Raw genomic sequence first — 22,293 nt, 5'->3', positions numbered from 1 at the left:
GATTGGTAAACCCATGTCATTCATTTTAAATTGTCTTGGGCAAAAGAGTTATCATATCTCTCTTTTCACAAATAACAATGTTTTCTTTCACACCCCACCCCCATGATTATATCTTTAAAACAAAACATGAGGTGCTGGCCTTACGCCATGAGATTTCAGCCCTGCTCATTTGCTTGCCTGGAAAACTTTAAGCATAGGCTCACAGAGCCCTTAATGAGAAAGCTCATTAAAAAGCCGTCTGAAATGGGGAAACAAATTGCATGCACAGCACAGTCCCCTCTTTCCTCTTCGTTTCCTTCTCCCCCTCCCAGTGTTATAAATGACAAGGCGAAGTGAGTCATCAGGTCAAAACAAAGCACTGCAGAATGGGTTTGTCTCTACCTTGTTGCTTTGATGACATTTATCTTGCTTCCCCGCAGCACTAAAATGTTGCCCAAACAGCAGGAGGGCCTCGTGCGTATAATGATGGCCTTGGTAAAAGCCTTTGATTGTGTGTATTTGGGTGGAACTGGAGCTTGTAATTGGATGCACGCTTTGTCTGATTTCAGAGCCTCTCCCTAGAAAGCTTGTTTATTCCCCGTGAAGGGGGAGGGTTCCTTCCTTCCAGGTGTATCTGTTACTACCTTATGAAGGTTTCCTCAGGAGGCTCACTTCAGGATGGTAGTGATCGTATTCAGGACTGGCCCAGCTGCAAAATGTCGTATTAAGTCACTCCCTACCCCTTCTTAAATCAGGAGTTTCATGAGCGAGGAAAGACTTCCTGCCCTCCCGGCCCAAGCGGAAGTGATGATGATGACGGTCCACTGGGAGGAAGAAATGGGAGGTGGGTTTTTTTCCCCCCTTCCTTCTTCTCTTATCCTGTAGTTTGCAAAAGGAAGGCTACAAACACCAAACAATCCTTCCACACCTGGTAGCAAGGCACTGTTTGTGGGGAAAAAGGAAGTCCTTCCTGCCACCTTGCCTGTTGATTTATACAATTTGCTGGGGTTGAACATTTCCAGTTACATACTTACAACGTGGCTCTTTTCTGCTCTGAGGTAGAGAAACTGTCTCCTTTAAAGTCAGAAGACGGGGCGCCTGGGTGGCTCAGTCGGTTAAGCGTCCGACTTCAGCTCAGGTCACGATCTCGCGGTCTGTGAGTTCGAGCCCCGCGTCGGGCTCTGGGCTGATGGCTCAGAGCCTGGAGCCTGCTTCCCATTCTGTGTCTCCCTCTCTCTCTCTGCCCCGCCCCATTCATGCTCTCTCTCTCTGTCTCAAAAATAAATAAACGTTAAAAAAAGAAAAATTTAAAAAAAAGCTTTTAAAAAAAATAAAGTCAGAAGACTCGGGTTTATCACGTGTTAGCTGTTTGATTCTTGAGAATTTGCAAAACTCCTCTAAACCCAAGGAGTTTACATGTCTACCATGTGCCAGGCCCTGGGCCAGGCCCTGAGAATGCAGAAATGGGGAAGTCACTGGCTCTGTCCTGAAGTTGCTCATAGTTTCCTGGGGAGCAGAGCCACACGAACAGTCCCAACAGTCCCAACACGACATGATCTATGCTTTGCCGGAGCTTGGCTGGAGCCAAGAAAGCAAGGGGAGGGGACTATGCATCTTTCTGAGGTGGGGGAGAAAACCAAGAAGGTGAGAGGTGGGGATATTGTGGTTAGGGAGGCCCCACAGATGGGAAGTTTGAGCAGCATCTTGAAGAAGAAAAGAGAGTTCACGTAGAGAGAGAGAGAAGGGTGGTGGGAGGTGGAAAGGGCATGACTGAGAAGGAGAGGGCTAAGTAGGAGGGAACTCACAGAGACCAAATGCTACTGGAGGCTGATGACTGGCGTCCATTGGACTGACTGGGCATCAATAGTGACTGCAGCAAGAACTTCAGGGCACTTAGGGGAAGATCCCAGAGGAGACCGAATGCAAGGAGAGTAAGGGAGCTGCTTTTTTGACCGTGTGGAGGAGATTGAATAGGGTGTCGGCTGGAGGGGGATGAGGGATGAAGGAAGGTCATTGTTGTTTTTGTCTGTAATTGAACTTGGGCGTGGTTCTATACCCCAGGGCAGGAGGCAGTGGAGAGGGAGCAGTTAAAGGCGAGAGATGGGATTAAATAGGGTTAATTCCTACCAAGTAGAGTTCTTCTGAGGATTAAATGAGATCCCCCTAGGTGAACCCTTTTTGTAAAGAGATACACACGGTGAAATATGATTATCCTGCTATTGAAATAAAATCTCCACACATCACAAGGCTGCTGAGTTGGGCAAATCTCCCTTATCTCCCTTATCACTTGGAGGCTCTGATAGGCAAGTCTCCCTCTCCATAGCCTTTTTGTGCGTGTGCTGCTTTCCTACTTCCTCTTGCCACCGCTTTAGACTTAGAGCCCAGGGATGAATGAGCCCTCCTTGACATTTCTTCCTGCCAACAACACAACTCACCAGTCCTCCTGGATCACAACAGGAAGCCGGGGGCTGATAAGTGAGAAGCATTAAGGCAGGGGCACAAGCCTTCTTATTGTTAGGAGGTGGGGCTCACATCCAGACCTCTTGGAACCTCGCTTTGTCAGTTGATCAGCTTTTCATCAACCAGTGATGACCAGTGGCGCCCTTTTCCTTCTTCATTTATTATTATTATTGTTTTTTAAGTTTGTTTATTTGGGAGAGAGAGCAAGCGAACAGGGGAGGGGCAGAGAGAGAGGGACAGAGAGAATCCCAAGCAGGCTTTGTGCCGTCAGCACAGAACCCAATGTGGGGCTCAAACTCGAACAAACTTCGAGATCATGACCTGAGCCGAAACCAAGAGTCAGACACTTAACTGACTGAGCCCCCCAGGCTCTCCTTCCTTCTTCATTTATGAGCTGCAAGTTCCACTAGGGCAGAGATTTTTGTCTGTTATGTTTGGTGCTGTATCCCCAGGGCCTAGAATAGTGTCTGGCACATGGATGGTATCTAATAAATATGTATAAAGTGAATGAATTCGCCCATTCATTCATCCTTTCATTGATTCAATCAAAATGAGGGTGTCTTTGGACCAACCACCAAGTTCATTCTAGATAAATAGTGATAAGTAATACTTGCTATCACTTAAATGTATATTCTCGGTCGGGTACTTTACATACATTAGCTCATGTAATCACAATCACTTTTTAAACGGGGCAACAGAGACTTGGGTGAGGATATGTGGCTGGAAAGTGGGTGAAGCTGGGATTCCCGACTGCCCCACTCCAAAACCTATGCCCTTTCTACATCACTATCTGCTTCTGCAGCCTGGTCTCTCAACACTCACCAGCCAGCTCAAGCCATAACTTCAGTCATAGCTGACCACTTACAATTTCTTGAACATGCTACATTCTCTCTCCTGCACTCCTTTGCCTGGGACTCACTTAGCTGTGCCTACTGTCTGCTGAATTCTTCCTCATCTTTCCTCTGGGAGGTTCTCTTGAAATGATGGTCTCCAGCTGGGGGAGGTTGACCTTCCCCTGTGCTGTCCCAGCCCCCTTTGTAGCCCTCTGTCACAGGACCTATCACTGGCATCTCTGATGCCTAATTAAATGTGCCTCGCTCCATTAGATGGTGAGAGGTTCAAGGGCAGGGACTGTCTTCATAGTAGGAGCTGCCATTTATTGGGTGCTGCCATGTCCTCTCTTACCTTGTTTAATTCTCACAAGTACCACCTGAGATAAGGATTACTATGCTCACTTTACACATGAGTGTATGGAAGCCCAGAGAGATGAAATAACTTGCCCAAGGTCACAATAAGTACATAGCTAAGCCAGGAATCACACGTAGGTACATGTGATTCCAAGGCCCAAATTATTTTTGCTCTGCTGGTCTCACAACCATCCACGATGCTCACAGCTTAGCTGCTGGAATAGAAAGACAAATAAATACTACCCGAACAATGAAATTAGCAAGCTAATACAGGTTTCTACAAAGTTCTTTGGGAAGACATATGGAAGGGAAGAATTTGTTCTCTCTGGGGGAGGAGGGGTTGGAAAAGTTTCATAAAGTTGCCAGAATGCTTGGGAACTTGTAAACTGGTTCCATAATTATGGTCGAAGGTGGAAAATAGATCCCTGCGTCAAGCACCGGTGGTTAGTTTGCGGGGCCATGGCAGCCATTGTCCACGTCATCACTGCTACCAGATTGGCCCATCCGGGTGCCAGGAATTTAGCCCAAATGCCTGCTGGTACCTGCCTAAGCGATGGCAACCTAGTCAGCACATTGTTTCATTAAAATCCTGTGTGTGTGTGTGTGTGTGTGAGTAAAAACTATTTCACATAGTCACAGTTTTTATCTCACATGCTATAAATTTAAATGAAATCAATGCATTTTCAAGCTTATGGCTACGCGGAATAGGGTAGTAACTCCTAATTATATGTTCTCTTCCTGCTCTTGTCTCTTAGCTCCAGGCATCCCTGGAGGCAGCTTTCTCTATATTCTCTCCCTCAGGGAATTCGTCCATTTTCTAGGCTGGAACTACTGTAAAATTCCTATACAATTAAGCTTAAAACTACAAGCAAAGCATGGCTTTAAAACGTATCGTACAAAACCTCCTTCGTCTGCTCTGGAGGGTGGTTGTGAGGGGAGGCACGGTGGGCGGCTGGATACCCGGATACCGTGTTGCAGCTCCAGCATCAGGCAATTAGGAGGCTTCTAAATGGCTCCATTTCCTAACTGCGTGGCCTTGGGCAAGTTACTTACTTAACCTCCTTAAGCCTACATTCCTGATCCATAAGAGAGGGAAAACAGTATACCAGTAGTAGGACTATTGTGAGAGCTAATGAAATAATGCAAAAGCACTTAGCGACTGGTTTGTAATGTTACCAGTTAAGAACGGCAGGGTGAAACAATTTGGGCGACAGTGATTCGCAACCTATGAAATGCTATGAAAATGTGAAATATTATTATGATGATGTATAACGCCAAGTGAATTCCAAAAAGCTCAGTAGAAAGAGAAGCAAACAGGAAATCAGGACAGCCAGATCCTGACACTACTCTTGCCACTAACTCGCAGCGTGACCTTGGACCAGTCTCTCCCTTAGCCTCCTCTTTCTCGCTTGTAAATGAAGCAGTTGGATTGAATTATCTCCAAGATCAATCCCAGCTCTGAAATTCTATGACTCCACGAATGTTGGAGCAAATAAGTGACATAGCAAATCTTACACAGTTCTTGGAATAGAAAGGAAGGTCAATATGTATTATGTGTATCAATAACCAAAGTTCATCTCTGTGGTTGATAAAAGTTAATCCCAACTGCAACAATCAGAAAGAACAATCTGCAGGAATTCAGTGAGAAGGCAAACTACTCCCACACACTTCAGGAATCTTGGAGGACGTACTTGTGGCAGAAGGTAACGATTTATATCTATTTAAAAAAAATTTTGGGGGGGGCACCTGGGTGGCTCAGTCAGTTGAGCGTCCGACTTCGGCTCAGGTCATGATCTCACAATTCATGAGTTCGAGCCCCACGTCAGGTCCTGTGCTGACAGCTCAGAGGCTAGGGCCTGCTTCGGATTCTGTGTCTCCCTCTCTCTCTGCTCTTCCCCTGCTCACATGCTGTCTCTCTCTCAAAAATAAATAAAGATTTAAAAAAATTAAAAAATATATTTTTTTTTACCATTTGTTCATTTTTGAGAGACAGAGTGCGAGCAGGGGAGGAGCAGAGAGAGAAGGAGACACAGATTCTGAAGCAGGCTCCAGCCTCTGAGCTGTCAGCACAGGGCCCGACACGGGGCTCGAACTCATGGCCTTCAAGATGATGGCCTGAGCCGAAGTCAGAGGCCTAACCAACTGAGCCACCCAGGTGCCCCTGGAGAAAGCATTTTAACTGTGGGGATACTTTTACATCTTCAGCATAGTCCTGTTCAGTGCTTTATATTGTTTGTATATCATTTGTCCATTATTCTGTGAAAATATAGCTGTTTGTGTATTCAGCTCTGGCTTTCTTCTCCGTCCTCTGTCCTCCAGCAGCTTCTGGATGTTAAATATTATCTCTTCATGTGAGTTGTACCAGAAGGAAGAGTCATCTGTTACTCTTTTACTTCCTAATGAGCCCCTCAAACTGGTTTGCAGGGCAGCTATGGATTTTTTCTTCTCAGAGGACCGATCAGCTCAGATATAGCTGCTTGGTCTTAGTCTTCCTCAGGGCTCAAATTTTATTCTTCCTGTCCACTCTTCCGCTGTACCCTCAATTAAAACAAAATAACCAGAAATGATAACAAAAACTAGACGGAATGGTGTGATGGCAGCACTTTGATGGATAGGCTAAATATTTCTTTTGCTACTATAGCAACTACTGTTGCTGCCCTGTCACTTACCTTTGAAGCTCTTTGGAAATGTGAAAGTGATTTTGCATATAAATGCTTCAAATCACCTCAATTAGTTAAGATACTTTCATCTCCCTTCAAGATTCTTCTTAAAGGGACTTTCACTATTTTCTTCAGATACCGTTAGAAATGTAGAAGGCAGTATTGATAGATTTCCCCAAAACTCACTGATTTTCATATTCTCTGAGAATGACAAGGATATCATGAAAAGCACAATAGAGAAAATCTCCATGAAAATACTTAATCGAAAAGAAAAGACTTGATGCTTAAAGATACTTTCAATTATCTGGAATATTGACACAAGATAATTGAACGCTCATCCAACAATTCATTAGATAAACATGTGTTAAATGCCTAAAAGGGTTGCGTGTGTAAAGTACTTCAAACATAAAGGATATGAAGAAACGGTTGCTGCTTTCAAGGAGTTCAACTAAAAATTTCTTGCTTTATATCTCATATAAATACCTAATATTTTACAAAACATTTTCCATATGTAACAACTCATTTTGTTCTCAGAACAATCGACGCTTGTTTCGCACTTCATAGACTTGAGATTTCTTGTTGCTCACTGTTATTTGGCAACCAGAATGTTTTCTCGTCTTCTCACTTTGTCGCCCTCGCTCCTCTTTGGCCTGAGTTTCCTCCTGAGGCGGTCAGAGGCTAAAATGACTTTTCAAATTCTCTGTGAGTGCTCTTAAAATAACAGTGAGTCGCTACTCCATTAGGGATCTAGTTCTTGGATTCCTTTCCCACCAAAGCTTCTAGGCCATAATCTCAGAAGTTCATTGCTACTTCATTTTGGCTATTTTCCCTTTATTCCATTCCTGATCATTCCTTCCAGGTCATTTGCTATCTTGGACCATTATTTTCACCAAAACATAGAGGATTTAGGAATTTGGGAATTATCCGGTCCCATGCTTTCCCTTTGTAGCGGAGGATACTGGGGCCCACAACCATCAGGTGTCCTACCAAAGGTGGCATGAGACCACAGACAGGTGCTAGAGCCGGGCTTGAAACTGAGAGGCTGTGTTCCTTGACCAGATCTCTTCTAAAGACATCGAGCTATGTTTAAAAGCCACCTGTCAAGTGAAATATTCTTCCCAGGAAAACGTGCTTCTCTTGCTATTTAGTTACTGTTAGAAATCTACCCAGTTTTATAATATTTCACTGATCATATTGTTAAGTTTTCAGTTTTTCCAGAGTATTCCTGTTCACTTAGGAATTCTGTAGTCACTGGGTCAATTATTGACCATCTATGTGCCAGGCATAATACAGGCATCAGGAACATAAAAAACGACCAGCTTTGGGCCTGACTTTAATCGAAAATATTTCTTGGATCTGTGTATGATCATTCAACAATGGATCAACTACTAACCATACAGTTTTATGTTAATAGTCGTGCAAGTGTGAGAAAATTAGTAACAAGAATTGAACTCCAGTAAAGTGCTGATGCAGACATTAAAGCCTTTACCTGCGCATTTAGGATTTCCCATGTGCAGAGGACCCAACAACCGCTATTTAAATGTCACCAAGTGTGCTTTTAAAAGTCTCCCAAATTTGCTAGCAAAATGTGAACGATAGCTTAAGGTCGGATGATCTATTGCTTTTACTGTTTTCTTTCCTCTCCAGCGGGCTCCACCACCAGGGAGCCAGGGGCCTTAGGGGCTCGGACGCCCCGGGGTCCGCGCACCCCGCTCAGACACTTGGGGACGCACGGCGCCCCGCGGGTGGGGTGGCCCAGGGGTGGCCCGGGCGCGGTTCCGGCCACAGGGGTCAGCCGGGTGGGACGCTCTCGCGCGATCCCGGGGGCCAGGGCGGGGCCGGCGCTGTCCCGCGCTTCCTGCCACCCCGGGCCACCGCTCCGCGCCTCTCCGCTCCGGGCCATGGCGGCCGTGGCTTGGGGACGGTGCCTCCCTCGGGTGTGGCTTCGCAGGTGGTGCCCCGACTTCCCCCTGCGCTCCGAAAGTCAGCCGGGGGCGGGGGGGGGGCTGGGCAGTAACCGACCCTTGCTCTGTGTTGCAGGAGGGCCGGGCCTGGCTGCGGCCGCCACTTCCGCGCCGCGCTCTGCGCCGAGCTGAAGCAGCCCCTGGCCATCGAGGAGGTCGCCTCCTGCCCCGTCCGGCCTCACGAGGTAGGATGGTGACTGGCCTGTCCCCGGGATGCCTGACACCCACTTTCGCTCTCCGCTTGGCAGCCACCACACGCTCCGCAGGCTTCCGTCCTGAACGGAGTTCCCAAGTGCTCAGCTAGGGGGAGGCCGGGAGACTGGAGCGCAACTCTGTCCTGGGCGGGAAGGGCCCTTTCAGGGTTCACAAAAAGGCCACAAGTGCTGAAGGAAGATTGCTCCCCCAAATTCAAACGCAGGCCTCTTTCTGAAGGCTCCAGAGCTGTTGCCTTAGAAAGAGACAATTCTGATTTGCACGAGACTTTTCATGACCGCATCAGGTTATTGGTTTAACAAACATAAATGGACCCCATCAATGGCTTCCTCTTCAGCGTTAAGCATTTCCTGATCTGTCCTTTCTCCTCCCCCAGACCAGTCCGGCAACATCTGTCCTATAATTCTTCCTAAACATGTGCCTTGTGCCCTCCTTCGGTGTAGCGCAGTGATTTGGGGTGGGGTTAGTTTAGGATTGTGGGCGTTTCCGGCGAAACGTGGAAGTCACTTTGGCCCTGCCGGGTGACCACGGTGACCACTCTGGTGACACAGTGTCATCTCTAATGGAGAATGAGAACCTCTGACAAGGTGGAGCAAACAGTGAGCCTTACTGTCAGGGATCCCTGGTGAGAGGCAGAAATGCGGCTGCAGCCCAGAAGCATCACTAACAGGGACCCTGTTGCCAAATGGATTATTTGGGCGGGTGTGTGATGGCAGCCTGCTCCCTGGGATTTGGGTGCTGAAAGACATTTATTCTTGACTCATCCCCGAAGCAAGGTGGAGTGGCTTGAGGACCTACGTGTGGCATGCATGTCAACAACTGATGTGTCATGCACGCAGTGTGGGCGGGCTGAAGGCTGGGCTCCTTTGTCCTCTTATTTGCCCAGACACTGCCTGGGAAGGAATTAGCTCATGAGAGTTGGGTCTATGTGAGTTTACTCACCGTTAAATCCTCATACTCTGGAATGGTGCCTGGCACACGGCAGGCGCTCAACACATTGTTGAATGGATGCATTTTGCCCATAGAGACGCCTTCTCACCAACATGGCCACCTCTGCACTAAACTGGAAATGGAAGCAAGCACGTAGACGGATGTCAGCGATTCTGTCTTGCAGCCTTCGTTTCCTCCTGTTTCTTGGCCCTGTTCTCTAACTTCAGCCGGTGTCAAAATCACCTGGGACTTGTTAAAGCAGATTGCTAGGCTTTGTCCCCAGAGTTGCTGATTCCCTAGGTTGGGGTGAGGCCTGAGAATTTGAATTTCTAAGTTCCCAGGTAGCAGTAAAGCTGGTGGTTCTGGAACCAGACTTGGAGAACCGCCGGCTTACAAGAGTGTGGGCTACACTGCTTCAGGCCTGCCTCTGCTCTAGCACGGTCATGAAACACAGAAGCTGGGGATCTAGAACCAGCCTCCAGGGTAATTGCTGATCCCCACAACAGCTGGTCATGTTACCCTTCTGCTTCAAATCCTTTAATGGCTGCCCACTGCTCCTACTGTGAAGACTAAGATCCTCAGTAAAGACTGTGGACCCTTGGATGGTGTGTGTGGTCCCTGCTCTGTAGCCCCATCTCTTTCTCTTCTTTGTGCTCTAAGCTCACTGGTTTTTCTTTTGTTCCCATCACAGGGCCTTTGCACATGCCGTCGCTTTTGATCGTGTCAGGCTTTCCCTCTCCTCTTTTGAATGGTTAACTCTTAGCTGTTCCTAGTTCCAGCGTTACTTACTCAGAGATGTTTTTCCTGACGTCTCCAAAAGGTCAAACCACACCATGATGCATTTTCATAGCACCATATGTTTCTATAACATTTTTTTTTGTAGGAGTTGTAATTTAGCAAATAAATCATCACAATTATTTGTTTGATATCTGTCTTCTCTACCATACTCCTAGCTCCACGAAGGCAAGAACCTTGTCCGGGTTGTCTCATGATTGCACACTGGCACTTCGCATATATACTTGGCATACAGTAGACGTTCAGAAGATATTTTGGTGTAATTGACTGAACTCTGTCTCCATGGATGCACACCGCTCCACTTTGCTGCTGTGTTTCCTTTGTAGGTCAGAGTGGACGTCCATTTCTGTGGAGTTAATTTTGCTGATATTTTGGTCTGCCGTGGTCAGTATCAGGAAAAGCCTCAACTTCCCTTCACACCTGGTGAGTCTGAAGGGACCAAGTGACCGGTTGGGAAAGATGATACAGAGTTTTCAGAATCATGTGCTTCATCTCGGGTACGACCCCGGTGGTGCTTGCCTGACGGCAGTGATGCCTCTGATGTGTCAGCCTCACCACTAACTAAGAAGCTCTGGGGGCACTTGGGTGCCTCAGACGGTTAATAATCTGACTTTGGCTCAGGTCATGATCTCATTTGGTGAGTTTGAGCCCCGCATCGGGCTGTGCGCTGTCAGATCCTCTGTCCCTCTCTCTCTGCCCCTCCCGTGCATGTGCTCTCTCTCTTTCTCTCTCTCAAAAATAAATAAACATTAAAAAAAAAAAAAAAAAGGAACTCTGGATAGTGAACTTCTTGAGGGAAGGTTCTATACCTGTTCTGCCCCCAGTTATATCCCTGTTTTTAGCATTGTGCCTGGCTCATTGTAGATCCTCAATAAAAACGTTAAAAATGAGGAAATGAACAAATGAAGTTTTACATACCATGTCCACCAGAATTCTGATCAGAATCCTCACTGGCCCTCATCATTCCCTTTCATTCCTTGTTAGTGCCTCTGTTTTTTCACTGAAGGATCATAAACATCTGTTTGCAGCTAAAGCTCTCAGTCCTCACAAACACATTCCTAAAGAAATCTAGTATCAAAGAATCAGAAATAAGAAAAAGAGTTTATACATTTCTAGCAGTCCACTGTCTGATTTTAATTACGCCCAATCTGATTACATTTAGATCCTGAATATGTGGACAAATGACTGCTTTTTGTTGTTGAAATTTATTTAAAGAGATAGAAGTATAGCTCACTGTGTATAGAGTACATGTATATTTTATATAGACATATACTGTTAAGGATACAGCGATTGCAAAATAGTTGCTGTGTTTTGGCCTTGGGGTGTTTGGTTGTGTCTCAACATTTGGAACCATTTCCCTCTGTTTGCATTTGCTGACATGCTGGATGGGGGTGGGGAATGTCATACTCAACTGAGTTATTCCTCTTGAAGCTCAAGTGGGGAATATGTGATCATTAAATTCAGAAATTTTGGAGGTGGAAGAGGAAAGAGCAGACTACATCAGTTCATCCAAATTGAGCCAAGTACTTATGAATAAATATAGTTCATGTCCTCATAGCCCTCAAGAGGAGAACCGGAAACAGATAAATGCAATCTGATGAACATTGTAAGTGGGGTGCTGTAGGGAGCCCAAAGCCCCAGTGAGCAGGATCAAAAGTACTTGTGTGCTAGAGGCACCTGGGTGGCTCAGTCGGTTAGGTGTCCGACTTCAGCTCAGGTCATGATCTCACAGTTCATGGTTTCGAGCCCTGTGTCGGGTTCTGTGCTGACAGCTCAGAGCCTGGAGCCTGCTTTACATGCTGTGTCTCCCTCTCTCTCTGCCCCTCCCCCACTCACTCTGTCTCTCAAAAAATGAATAAATGTTAAAAAAATTTGTTTAAAGGTTTATTTGTTGTTTGAGAGACAGAGACAGAGCACTAGCCAGGGAGGGGCAGAGAGAGAGGGAGTCACAGATTCCAAAGCTGGCTCCAGGCTCCGAGGTGTCAGCATAGAGCCCGACGCGGAGCTTGAGCTCACAAACCGCAAGATCATGACCTGAGCCGAAGAAAACGCTTAACCGACTGAGCCACTAGGTGCCCCTAAATGTTAAAAAGAAAAAAAGTACTTGTGTACCTGTGATTCTCTGTGCTTTTGCCCATTCTTGACATTTTCCTTTGTGTCTGGTAAGAATAGGACTGCCATAGCTTTTCAGGTTGTGATCATGAAATCTTAAGTTCACTTTCCTGTGCCTTGGGTATGAAGCTCTTCCCCTCTAGCCTGGGTGGTGGGGGAACACTTAAGCCCTCTCAGCTCTAGAAAGCTGACAGGATGGCCTGTTGATCACGCTTTTTTCATCTTCATGGTGCCAGGCTTTATAGATAACCTAGTGTTTAAACAATTTGTCTTAGGAATGGAGTTTTCGGGGACAGTATTGGAGACAGGCACAGATGTCAGCACAGTGAAAGAGGTAAATAAGTTGAAATCCAGGGAATTGATGTGTGTGTAGCTGTGAGAAACGTGCTAACCTCATTTGTAGCTGAAGGGTCTTGCTTCTCTTGGTCTTCGCCAACAGACACCAAAGCGAAAATGAGATGGAGGGGGAAGAAGCTAATTCTGAATTGGAGGCAGGAAGCCAGTGGAAGTTCCTGGCTTCGTAAAACTTTTTATTACTAAACAAGGCAGCACCTCAGCCTTCAGTTACTGAGAGGAGAGAAAATTCTCAAGTTTCAGCCTCTTGTTGAAAAAAAATAAATAACCCTGGGATTCTAATTCCTATCAACTTTTTCCTTACACTGTCCTGTCATTGTCCAAAATGTGCTCCTATTGTCTTGGCATCCTGGTGGGGATATTGAGGAGGTGGCTGAATTATTTACTAAACATTAACTCTGAATAGATGATTAAGGCAAATCTGTGTCTTATGGGGTCAGAAAGAAAGATTGTCTTTTTTGTTTTGGTGCATTTGGGAAAAGGTAAATGGCAAGGCTGTGCATTTGAACGTACCCTTAATGGTATTTTCTCTTCAGGGAGATCGAGTTATTGGCGTGAGTGGCTTTAATGGTATGGCTGAAGAATGCATCATTGATCACAAGGTATCCCCACCTCTCAATATTCATGTTTGGAGATTTTTTTCCTCCTTTCTTCTCTTTAATTTCCACCTAGCTCTCATTTCTTGTTAGCCTTCTTTCCCTCTTTTTTGTATTTGTATTCTCTTTTGTATTTGTATTTGTTTCTCAGCCAAGCACTTCTTTCTTTCGAATGCTAAACCCGTTTTCTATATTGGTGTGACAACCCTTGCACAGAGCTTTGTTTGTGTGGAATGGTGTAAGGAAGAAGGGCATTTTGTTTTCTGAGTCCTGCCTGGAGCAGCTGGTTGGCTGTCCAATCGGACCATAGGTAGTTTGGGTAGAAAAACTAGTTTGAGGCATTGAGCTTGATACAATAGCTTTCTCCCCTGCGTGAAGCTTGTGAAAGAGTCCTGGGCATGGAGCCAGCCAGGGTGGAGGGGTAGGGTTGTACAGGATGGGAACGGTGGCCCCTAGTGGTGAATAGCATACACTTTTTTTTCACAGCTTTATTCAGGTAAAATTTGTATAGAACCTTCCAGTTCATCCCCATGACAGTGTGGTTCCATTCTTTGAAAGTGGGTTCCTTCCTGAGCCAGATGCCAGCCTTAGGATCTTCGAAGACTCGTACACCCAAGTTCTGAACTCTGTCGCAGCTTGCTTGGTTTTAACTTCTACCCTGGGCATGGTTCCTGACAAGCTTGGTTTCCTTGCAGATCAGTCAGTCAATCAGATCATAATATTTACTGAGAAGCCTCTGTGAACAGGTACATGTGCTTAATCCCTAAGTTACTGTTATCTCTTTTTATAGACACTGTGGCAGATTCCAGAAGGGGTCCCCCTCCGAGAAGCTGCTACCTTGCCTGTGTCTTATGTCACTGCTATTTTGGCCTTGGAGCATCGGGCCTGTACTCGGCCTGGGTAAGAGACTACGTAGACAACAGAGGGCTAGGTGGTGTCTCTGTCTGATATGAGAAGTGCCCACCAAGGCCTTGCCCCTTCCTCTCTACTCCCTGTCCAGTCTATGTGAGAAAGGGCCAAAGGAAGGTAGTGACCCAAGAGAAGGGTCTGTTGATAGTGGGGATATCCTTTTGTCTGAGATGGAATGGTAGACTATGAACTTGGCCAATAGGAATTGGGAGAAATCTGTCTTTCAAGCCTGGCCACTCTGGAGATCACCTCCTAGCAAACCTTAAATTTTAGAGTTGGTTTATGTAAACTCGCTCCAGTCTGGTTTTAACACAGTCCTGTGGCATTTGTTTCTGTGAAGCTTGGTTGTGTGTGCCTACCTGGGGTATTTCAAACTCAAATGTGCAGAATTTTCCCACTTTACCTGAAATAATATGCCTCTTGCCCTTTTTAGAGAGCCTGAGCATTGAATTGAGCAGTGACCATTACATGATCGATGCCTTCTAAAATTCAGCAACGTTTAACGTGAGAATGATTCTAGGGCAGAATTTCTGGAGCAGAAACCTCTAGAGAGATTAAGGAATATTTTTCCTGGGAAGTCTTCAACCAGACCAAATTCGCACAGGTCAAGCAGTCACATACATAACCCATCTCCAAAGTCTGGAGAGTGGGTGTCCATGAAGGGTTGAGTGAAATGGCCTCGAAGTTCTCTTCTGGCTTTAAAATGTTCATGAAATCATACGGTTGCATGATTTTTGAAGCTTTCCGAAGTAATATTCATCTTTCTCTGGCAGAGAAACTGTTTTAGTGACAGCAGCAGCTGGAGCCACAGGCCTTGCAGTGATAGATGTGGCAACAAATGTTCTTCAGGCTAAGGTATTTGCATGTTAGATTCTCTGTTAAAAAAAAAAAAAAGTCATCCCTGGGGCGCCTGGGTGGCTCAGTCGGTTAAGTGTCCAACTTCCACTCAGGTCACGATCTCGCGGTCCGTGAGTTCGAGCCCCGCGTCGGGCTCTGTGCTGACAGCTCAGAGCCTGGAGCCTGCTTCCGACTCTGTGTCTCCCTCTCTCTCTGCCACTCTCCTGCTTCCACTCTCTCTCTCAAGAAATGAATAAACATTAAAAAAAAAAAATCATTCCTCCAGTTTTCAAACCTAGATAGAATATATTCATTCGTTCATTCATGAGTATCACGCGCGAGGCACTGAGGAGATAAAGTAACCCAGATTAGGGTCTTGCCATCTGTTTGCCTGCAGACTGATGAGGGGACCTTGGAGTAGATCACTCTTCCTTCTGGTTACCAAAACCTGGCAAGGCCTGACTTGTCCCGTGGCTTCTGCAGATTCCATTTCCTCTACCTGTAATGCTCTTCTGAACTGTCTGCCCCCGCACTTCAAATTTAAACTCAGATGTCATATTTTCAGGGAAGTATTCTTTGTCCCTCAGGAGATGGTAATCTGTCCCCACATCCCAGCCCCTGGCTGTTTGTATATGGTCTCGTAGCATCCTGTACGTCTCTTTCATGGTACACTTCAGTGTGGTCTAGCCTTTGCTTTTGTCATTTTTGGATTAGTGCCTCCTTCCTACTTGACTGTAATCCCCATGAAGGCCGGAATAGTGTCTTTTTGGCTCATTTATTGTAGTCCTAGCACCTGCCATGGTACCTAGACCATAGCAGGCACTCAATAGCTATTTCTTACATACAATTTTTTTTTTTTTTTGAGAGAGAGCAAGTGACCACATGAGTGCACATGGAAGGGTCAGAGAGAGAGAGGGAGAGAGAGAATTTTAAGCAGGCTTTATGCTTAGCACTGAGCCTGACGCAGGACTTGATCTTACCACCTTGAGATCAAGACCTGCACTGAAATGGAGAGTCAGCCACGTAACCAACTGAGCCACCCAGGCGCCCCGAATAACTTCTTAAAGGAAAGAATAAACAAAGGAAAGAAAGACCCAAGTCCCTGTAGGGGTATCACTCTGAGGCTGTGGGTATCAGATAAGGAGGATTTCTTGGAGAGAGTAGACATTTAAGCTGACTTTTGAAGGACTGGTAGCAGTTGAACGGAGGAAGAAGGGAAGTGAGGGCCATTTTAGTGGTGGAAGGGCAGATCAGAGGACAGAGACATGGAATGTCACATGTTGCATTCAGGGAATTGCTGGTAGCATCTGTGGAACAAAGGGTCTGTGTGGGGAATGGTGGGAGGTGACTCCAGGGAGGTGGGCAGAGACCAGATCATGCACTGCTGAAGAATTTGAACATTTATTGGAAGCCATCGAGAGCTATTAAAGACTTTAAACTAGGAAGTACCGTGATTGTATTTGCATTTTGCAAAGTTCATTCTGGTAGCAGGGGGGATGAGGAATGCGGCAAAGTCAGGGGTGGTCTGGAGGCATGTAGAGCAGCCTCTTGGGGGTGATCCAAGCCACAGGTGATGATATTGGAACCGAGGCACTGGAAGCAATGAGTTGAGAGATATTGACATAGAAAAGAATAGAGTTTGATGCCGGGAGAGCATTCCCTAATACAGTTGAGGGAATAAGGACTTTGAAATTAGTCTGACCTAGGTTCAAATTCCAACTCTGCCTCTCGCTTAATTGCTTCAGTTTCCTCATTGGTAAAATAAAGCTTTCCTCATAGGGTCGTTGTGGGAATATTGAAATTACACGTGCAGCACGCCTATTAGAGGGCACGGCGTGTCGGCGAGAATCTCTTAAAAAGGGATCCGGTTATTATTAGACATTGAGTGGGAAGGAGCAAACTAGGTTAACGTGTGGATTTGCCATTTATTGCAGTTGAGAAGACAGGAGGAACTGGTGAGCTCAGGTTTGGAGGCATTAAATGTGAGGTTTCTGTGGAACGTGCAGTTGGGGTATCCAGAAGGCACCAAGATACACAGGTTTGGAGATAACTGGATTGCCTTGGAATTTCTTCTGGTGGCCCCTCTCCTTTCTCGCATTAAGTTCTTTTGGGGAAGCACATGTGAGTTCTGAAAGCAATCTTAGGTACCAGGAGGCTCTCCATGGAATATTAACACATTTCATGTCAAAGCTAGGGCTTTTAGCACCTCTCAGTGGGGAGACCAAAATTAGTCTCATTGTCTAGAACCACTGACTATTTAACATTTCTTGGAAGATAAAATTGCACCATTTGTTTTAGATCATTATAGTAGGTTAAGTAGAGAGAAAAACTCATTTTGATTCAGATATTAAAATTAACCCAAGCTGTATTTTCTTTAGCAGCCATAACTGTTTTAAGCAAATGCAAACAACAGCAAAATAATAAAAACAACTTTAGAAATCTCATCAGGCCACCTACTTGTAACGGGTTGTTTTGAGAGCACCTTCCATTCACAGCATTTCATGTTGCTTTCAAAGTGCCTCCACACCAATTATCTTTCCTTGGATCCTAACACACCCCTGGGAGATGGGTAATGTGTTTATTACCCCTATTTCACAGATAAAGAAGGTGAGCCACCGGGGGAGACCATGATTCGTGTCAGGCCTCCCTGGCACCTTGTGAGAAGCGAGATTGGCTCAAGTCCCAGACCCTAGGCTGGTGTCAGCCCTCTGTGGCTCTGTGTGCTGATGACCGTCAGTGAATTTGCAGCTACTTGAGGGTTCCCCTGGGGAGTATCTGAGCGTAGCTTTTAGTTTCAAAGAGTGGTGGGTGAGTGTGACATATCTTAAGGGCATTGATGTCCTTGTGTGTTTGAATGCATGTTCTGGATGTCACCTTGGGGCCAAACTGCTCAGGCTGGTGGGTGCTATCCAGTGATGCGGCACTTTTAGGCGGTACTTACGTGTTAGAAGTACTTCTGGAGACTTCCAAACCCCAGCCTCCTCCCACTGTGGCCCATGGCCATCTTTGCCAGGCTTTCAGCAGGGCTTTCTCCCAGAGTGGTGGAGTGGAAAAGCGTGGGCTTTGGAGGCAGGCAGCATTGGGTTTGCATAATTGTTCTACCACTTAACTGCCTGGCTAATTCTGGGTTAATTACTCAACCTCTAGATCTGGGTCTCCATCTATAGAATGGGAGGAATTATACCTCCCCCATAATGTTCTTATGAGGTTTAAATAGAATAAGTGATTGTGTATGTGTAACAATAGAGTCAATTTATCTAACACTTTGTTTTCCAAGTGCTTTATGTACAGTATTCCATTTGATTAAAAATTCTTTTTAATGTTTATTTATTTTTGAGAGAGAGACGGAGCATGAGCAGGGGAGGGGCAGAGAGAGAGGGAGACAACAGAACTTGAAACAGGCTCCAGGCTCTGAGCTGTCAGCACAGAGCCTGATGTGGGGCTCAAACTCATGAGTCGTGAGATCATGACCTGAGCCGAAGTCGGACCCTTAACCGACTGAGCCACTCAGGTGCCCCCCATTTGATTTTAAAAATAAATCTTGTTTTATAGATGGGGTAAGTTTAGGGAAGCTGGTGGACAGAATAGAGGTTAAAGCATGAACTCTGGAGATGGATTACTTGGGGTTGGATCCCAGTTCTGCCTCCCATTAACTCTGTGACCTTGGGCAAGTTACTGAACTTCTTTTGCCTTTGTTTCTTTATCTCTAAAATGGGAATGCTAACAGCGTGTATATCATTGGGCTATTAAGATAAGACTAAGTGAGTTATTAATATACATAAAGCATTTAGGATAGTACCTGGCACATAGTAACATTAAGTAAGTATTATTTCTTGCTAAGTAATTTGTCTTAGGTAACACTGCTAGTTAGTAGCAGAGTCAGGATTTGAATTCAGGTCTTTCCAACTTCAGGATCTTTCCACTGAGTCATGTTTTACTCTCTGGGAAGCCTTTTGTGATCTAGGTCTAGATTGGATACCTCTCCTCTGCACTTCTGAAGCTGTCTGTACTTCCCCATCATCATACTGCTTTATCTTGCTACCTTGACTCTAAGCTTGGGTATCTTTATTACTTGACTCATAGTAGGTATTCATTAAACGGTGGTTTAATTCATATTTGGAGAAGACTTTCAGACTTTTTTTTTTTTTTTTTTTTTGAGATAGAGAGACAGAGCACATGAGGGCGGGTGGGGAGAGAGGGAGGGAGAGAGAGAATCCCAAGAAGGGTCCGCACTGTCAGCATGAGTCCAATATGGGGCTGCAACTCATGAACCGTGAGATCATGACCTGAGCTGAAATCAAGAGTTGGACGCTTAACCTACTGAGCCACCCAGGCGCCCCATTGGGTAAGACTTTCTGAGTGTCCCCTGAACCATCTCCTAGCCAGACTCATTGGCGTTCCAGGATTCCCGGAAATGTGGATCCCATGGCCAGTGGGGGTGGGGGGGACAGAGGGGCCAGCGTGATGGTGCTGTCTGTTGGCCCTGACGTGTGGGATTGAGGCTGATGCTAGGGTAGCAAGGTGACGTTGGCTTCCTTGTTTAGTACTCTTTGTGGTTGGAGGCTGGGTACGTGGGGTGAACCCCTTTTGATACATATTCTGGATTGTCGAAAGCTTTGTATTCTTTCTGCAGGTAATAGCTGCAGCCGGAAGTGACGAGAAGTGCAGGCTGGCGATGCGGAAGGGTGCACAGTCCATCGTGAACTATAGTCAGGGCAGCCTGAAGGAGGCAGTGAGGAAGCTGGTGGGCAGTGATGGGGTGAACGTGGTCATCGACGCTGTGGGAGGAGATGTCTTCCTGGAGGCTCTCCGCAGGTGCATGTGGTGGTCTTCCCAGAGGGGGCTGGACCTGGGGATCTGCTGAAACCTTTCTAGACCCGTCTTCCTTCTGGCCTTGCTCCTCTTCCATTTTTGCTGCTCACTTTTCCTATAGGCATTGGCATCAACGAGAACAGCTGAGTGGGAGGGTGAAAAGCAATAGAAGCAGAGGGAAAATCAGGAAATGCTTAAATATAGAAAAACAAGATATCCAACTGGAAAATATCCAAAAAATGACTGTAGACTCTCTAGTTAGCAATATCGAATGCTTTAGAAATTATTCATGTGTTAAATTCAGCTATGCCGGCCCCCATTAACTACTTTATATACATAGTGTGGGTAATTCTTGAGATCATCGTTCAGATGTTAGAATGACTGGCGTGGCCGTTCCCTAGCTATCTGTGCACCCAAGTGTGGACTCTTTTGATCTCACTGGTTTCAGAAGCAGCCAGCAGTATAGGTGTCTCCTTGGCTTGTTTTTTTGTTTTTTTGTTTTTTTGTTTTTTTGTTTTTTTGTTTTGTTTTTTTTTTTGAGACAGAGAGAGACAGAGCATGAACAGGGGAGGGGCAGAGAGAGAGGGAGACACAGAATCTGAAACAGGCTCCAGGCTCTGAGCTGTCAGCACAGAGCCCGACGCGGGGCTTGAACTCACGGACCGCAAGATCATGACCTGAGCTGAAGTCGGCCGCTTAACCGACCGAGCCACCCAGGCGCCCCTTGGCTTGTTTTATTAAAAGAAAATCATTGGAGTTAAAGTGGGACTGTTGTATCTACACCAATTATCCTTCTGTTTTTATTTATTTTTATTATTATTATTATTTTAATGTTTAATTTTGAGAGAGAGAGACAGAGTGTGAGCAGGGGAGGGACAGAGAGAGAGGGAGACACAGAATCCAAAGCAGGCTCCAGGCACTGAGCTGTCAGCACAGAGCCCGACGCAGGGCTCGAACTCACGGACTGTGAGATCACGACCTGGGCCTAAGTTGGACGTGCAACCAACTGAGGCACCCAGGCGTCCCTGGTTTATCTCATTTTAAAGTTGAGGAAACAGAAGCAGAGAGAATACCTTACCCGCAGAAGGGACCCAGTTGGTTCTATAGCCCCTGAGCATCACTGCACTGTGCTGGGTACTGTGCTTACAGAAGCAAAGGAAGGGGTGTGTTGACTCAATGGAGAGCTAGGACAGAGAGCTCCTAACTCTTACCTTTCTCTTGCCTTCTAGGTAATGAGTAAAAGTGTTGTGCCAATGACTTCTTACTTCCCTCTAATGAAGAAAAGCAAAAAGCAAAAGCCAAACAAATATATATGCATTTTGGATCAAAGGTGTTTATAAAATGCATTTTTATAACTTCTTGCTTAGTGTGAAACTGTATCATGCTTCTCAGAATGGGCTGCAGGAAACTTGTGTGAATTTTCATAGATTATTCAAAATTCTCTGGAGAAGCACATAACTTTAAGGACTCCTAAAGTAAGTTTTCTTTTTACAAAGCAAATGATGTTTCATTAAGGTACGTATCTTCTTATTCCTGTTCCTAAGTTTAAAAATCTTCTGAGTTGTCTTTTTTATTTTATTTTATTTTATTTTATTTTATTTATTTATTTATTTATTTATTTATTTATTTATTTATTTATTTATTTATATTTGAGAGAAAGCAAGCAAGCAGGGGAGAGGTAGAGAGGGAGGGAGAGAGAGAATCCCCAGCAGGCTCTGCGCTGACAGTGTAGAGCCAGAGGTGGGACTCGATCCCATGAACCGTGAGATCGTGACCTGAGCAGAAATCAAGAGTCAGATGCTTAACTGACTGAGCCACCCAGACATCCCTGAGTTGTCTTGAAGTATAGCATATGGAATGTTTCCTTCTATGAAGTAGAGGAGTAGTTAAATAGATAGCCTTAATTCTTTCTTTCTTTCTTTCTTTATTTTTTTTGCGAGTTAGAGCATGAGCAGGGGAAGGACAGAAAGAGAGGGAAACACAGAATCAGAAGCAGGCTCCAGGCTCCGAGCTATCAGCACAGGGCCTGACGTAAGGCTCGAACCCAGGAACTGTGAGATCATGACTTGAGCTGAAGTCAGACCCTCAACTGACTGAGCCACCTACGTGCTCCCCTAGCCTTAATTCTAAAGTCGGTCCTCTTATAAAACTGGCTCATTCCTCTGGCCTCCTACTGTCTTGCTTATGACTTATTTTTATGGTTCCTACTGAAGAATGCAGAGTGATACAGGGCGGGTCACCTCTGCCAGTTTGTCAAGTTAAGAGGAATTCCTAGCTGGGGGTTTAATGCATGCTGCTTTTTTAAGTTGTGATAAAATATACATAACTTAGTACTTATCATTTTAAACACTTGTAAATGTACAATTCAGTGACATTAAGTATGTTCCCAATGTTGTGCAACTGTCCCCAACTGATACTCTATACCTGTTAAATAATAACTGCCCCTCTCCCCCTCCCCCCACCTCCCTGATAACTTCTACTTTTT

At 45.5% G+C, this 22,293-nt stretch overlaps 1 protein-coding gene across 10 annotated transcripts in view; it reads left to right on the top strand.

Moving 5' to 3' along the window:
• Positions 1-1,520: 1,520 nt before the first annotated feature.
• LOC132686089 (protein Cryzl2-like) overlaps positions 1,521-22,293 on the top strand; it is a 36,455-nt gene continuing 15,682 nt past the window's right edge. For 3 of the 10 annotated variants that reach the window (XR_013553101.2, XR_013553102.2, XM_060643605.3), the window contains exons 1-8: positions 7,636-8,237; positions 8,327-8,435; positions 10,515-10,611; positions 12,576-12,634; positions 13,191-13,256; positions 14,041-14,150; positions 14,933-15,014; positions 19,630-19,811. Coding sequence is in view for 8 of the 10 variants with exons in the window: in XM_060643605.3 (XP_060499588.3) it covers positions 7,897-8,237; positions 8,327-8,435; positions 10,515-10,611; positions 12,576-12,634; positions 13,191-13,256; positions 14,041-14,150; positions 14,933-15,014; positions 19,630-19,811 (1,046 nt within the window). In the remaining 2 variants the exon portion in view is untranslated. Of the gene's footprint in view, positions 1,624-6,735; positions 8,238-8,326; positions 8,436-10,514; positions 10,612-12,575; positions 12,635-13,190; positions 13,257-14,040; positions 14,151-14,932; positions 15,015-19,629; positions 19,812-22,293 lie in introns of those variants that run through there. The other 7 variants (XM_078440771.2, XM_078440769.2, XM_078440772.2 and 4 more) reach the window with 6 other exon arrangements.

This window comes from Panthera onca, chromosome F1 (genome assembly GCF_046562875.1).
Source record: "Panthera onca isolate mPanOnc1 chromosome F1, mPanOnc1 haplotype 2, whole genome shotgun sequence".
Taxonomy (NCBI): domain Eukaryota; kingdom Metazoa; phylum Chordata; class Mammalia; order Carnivora; family Felidae; genus Panthera; species Panthera onca.
Note: the sequence above shows the minus strand (reverse complement) of the source record. Positions and strands in the feature narration are given on the sequence as shown.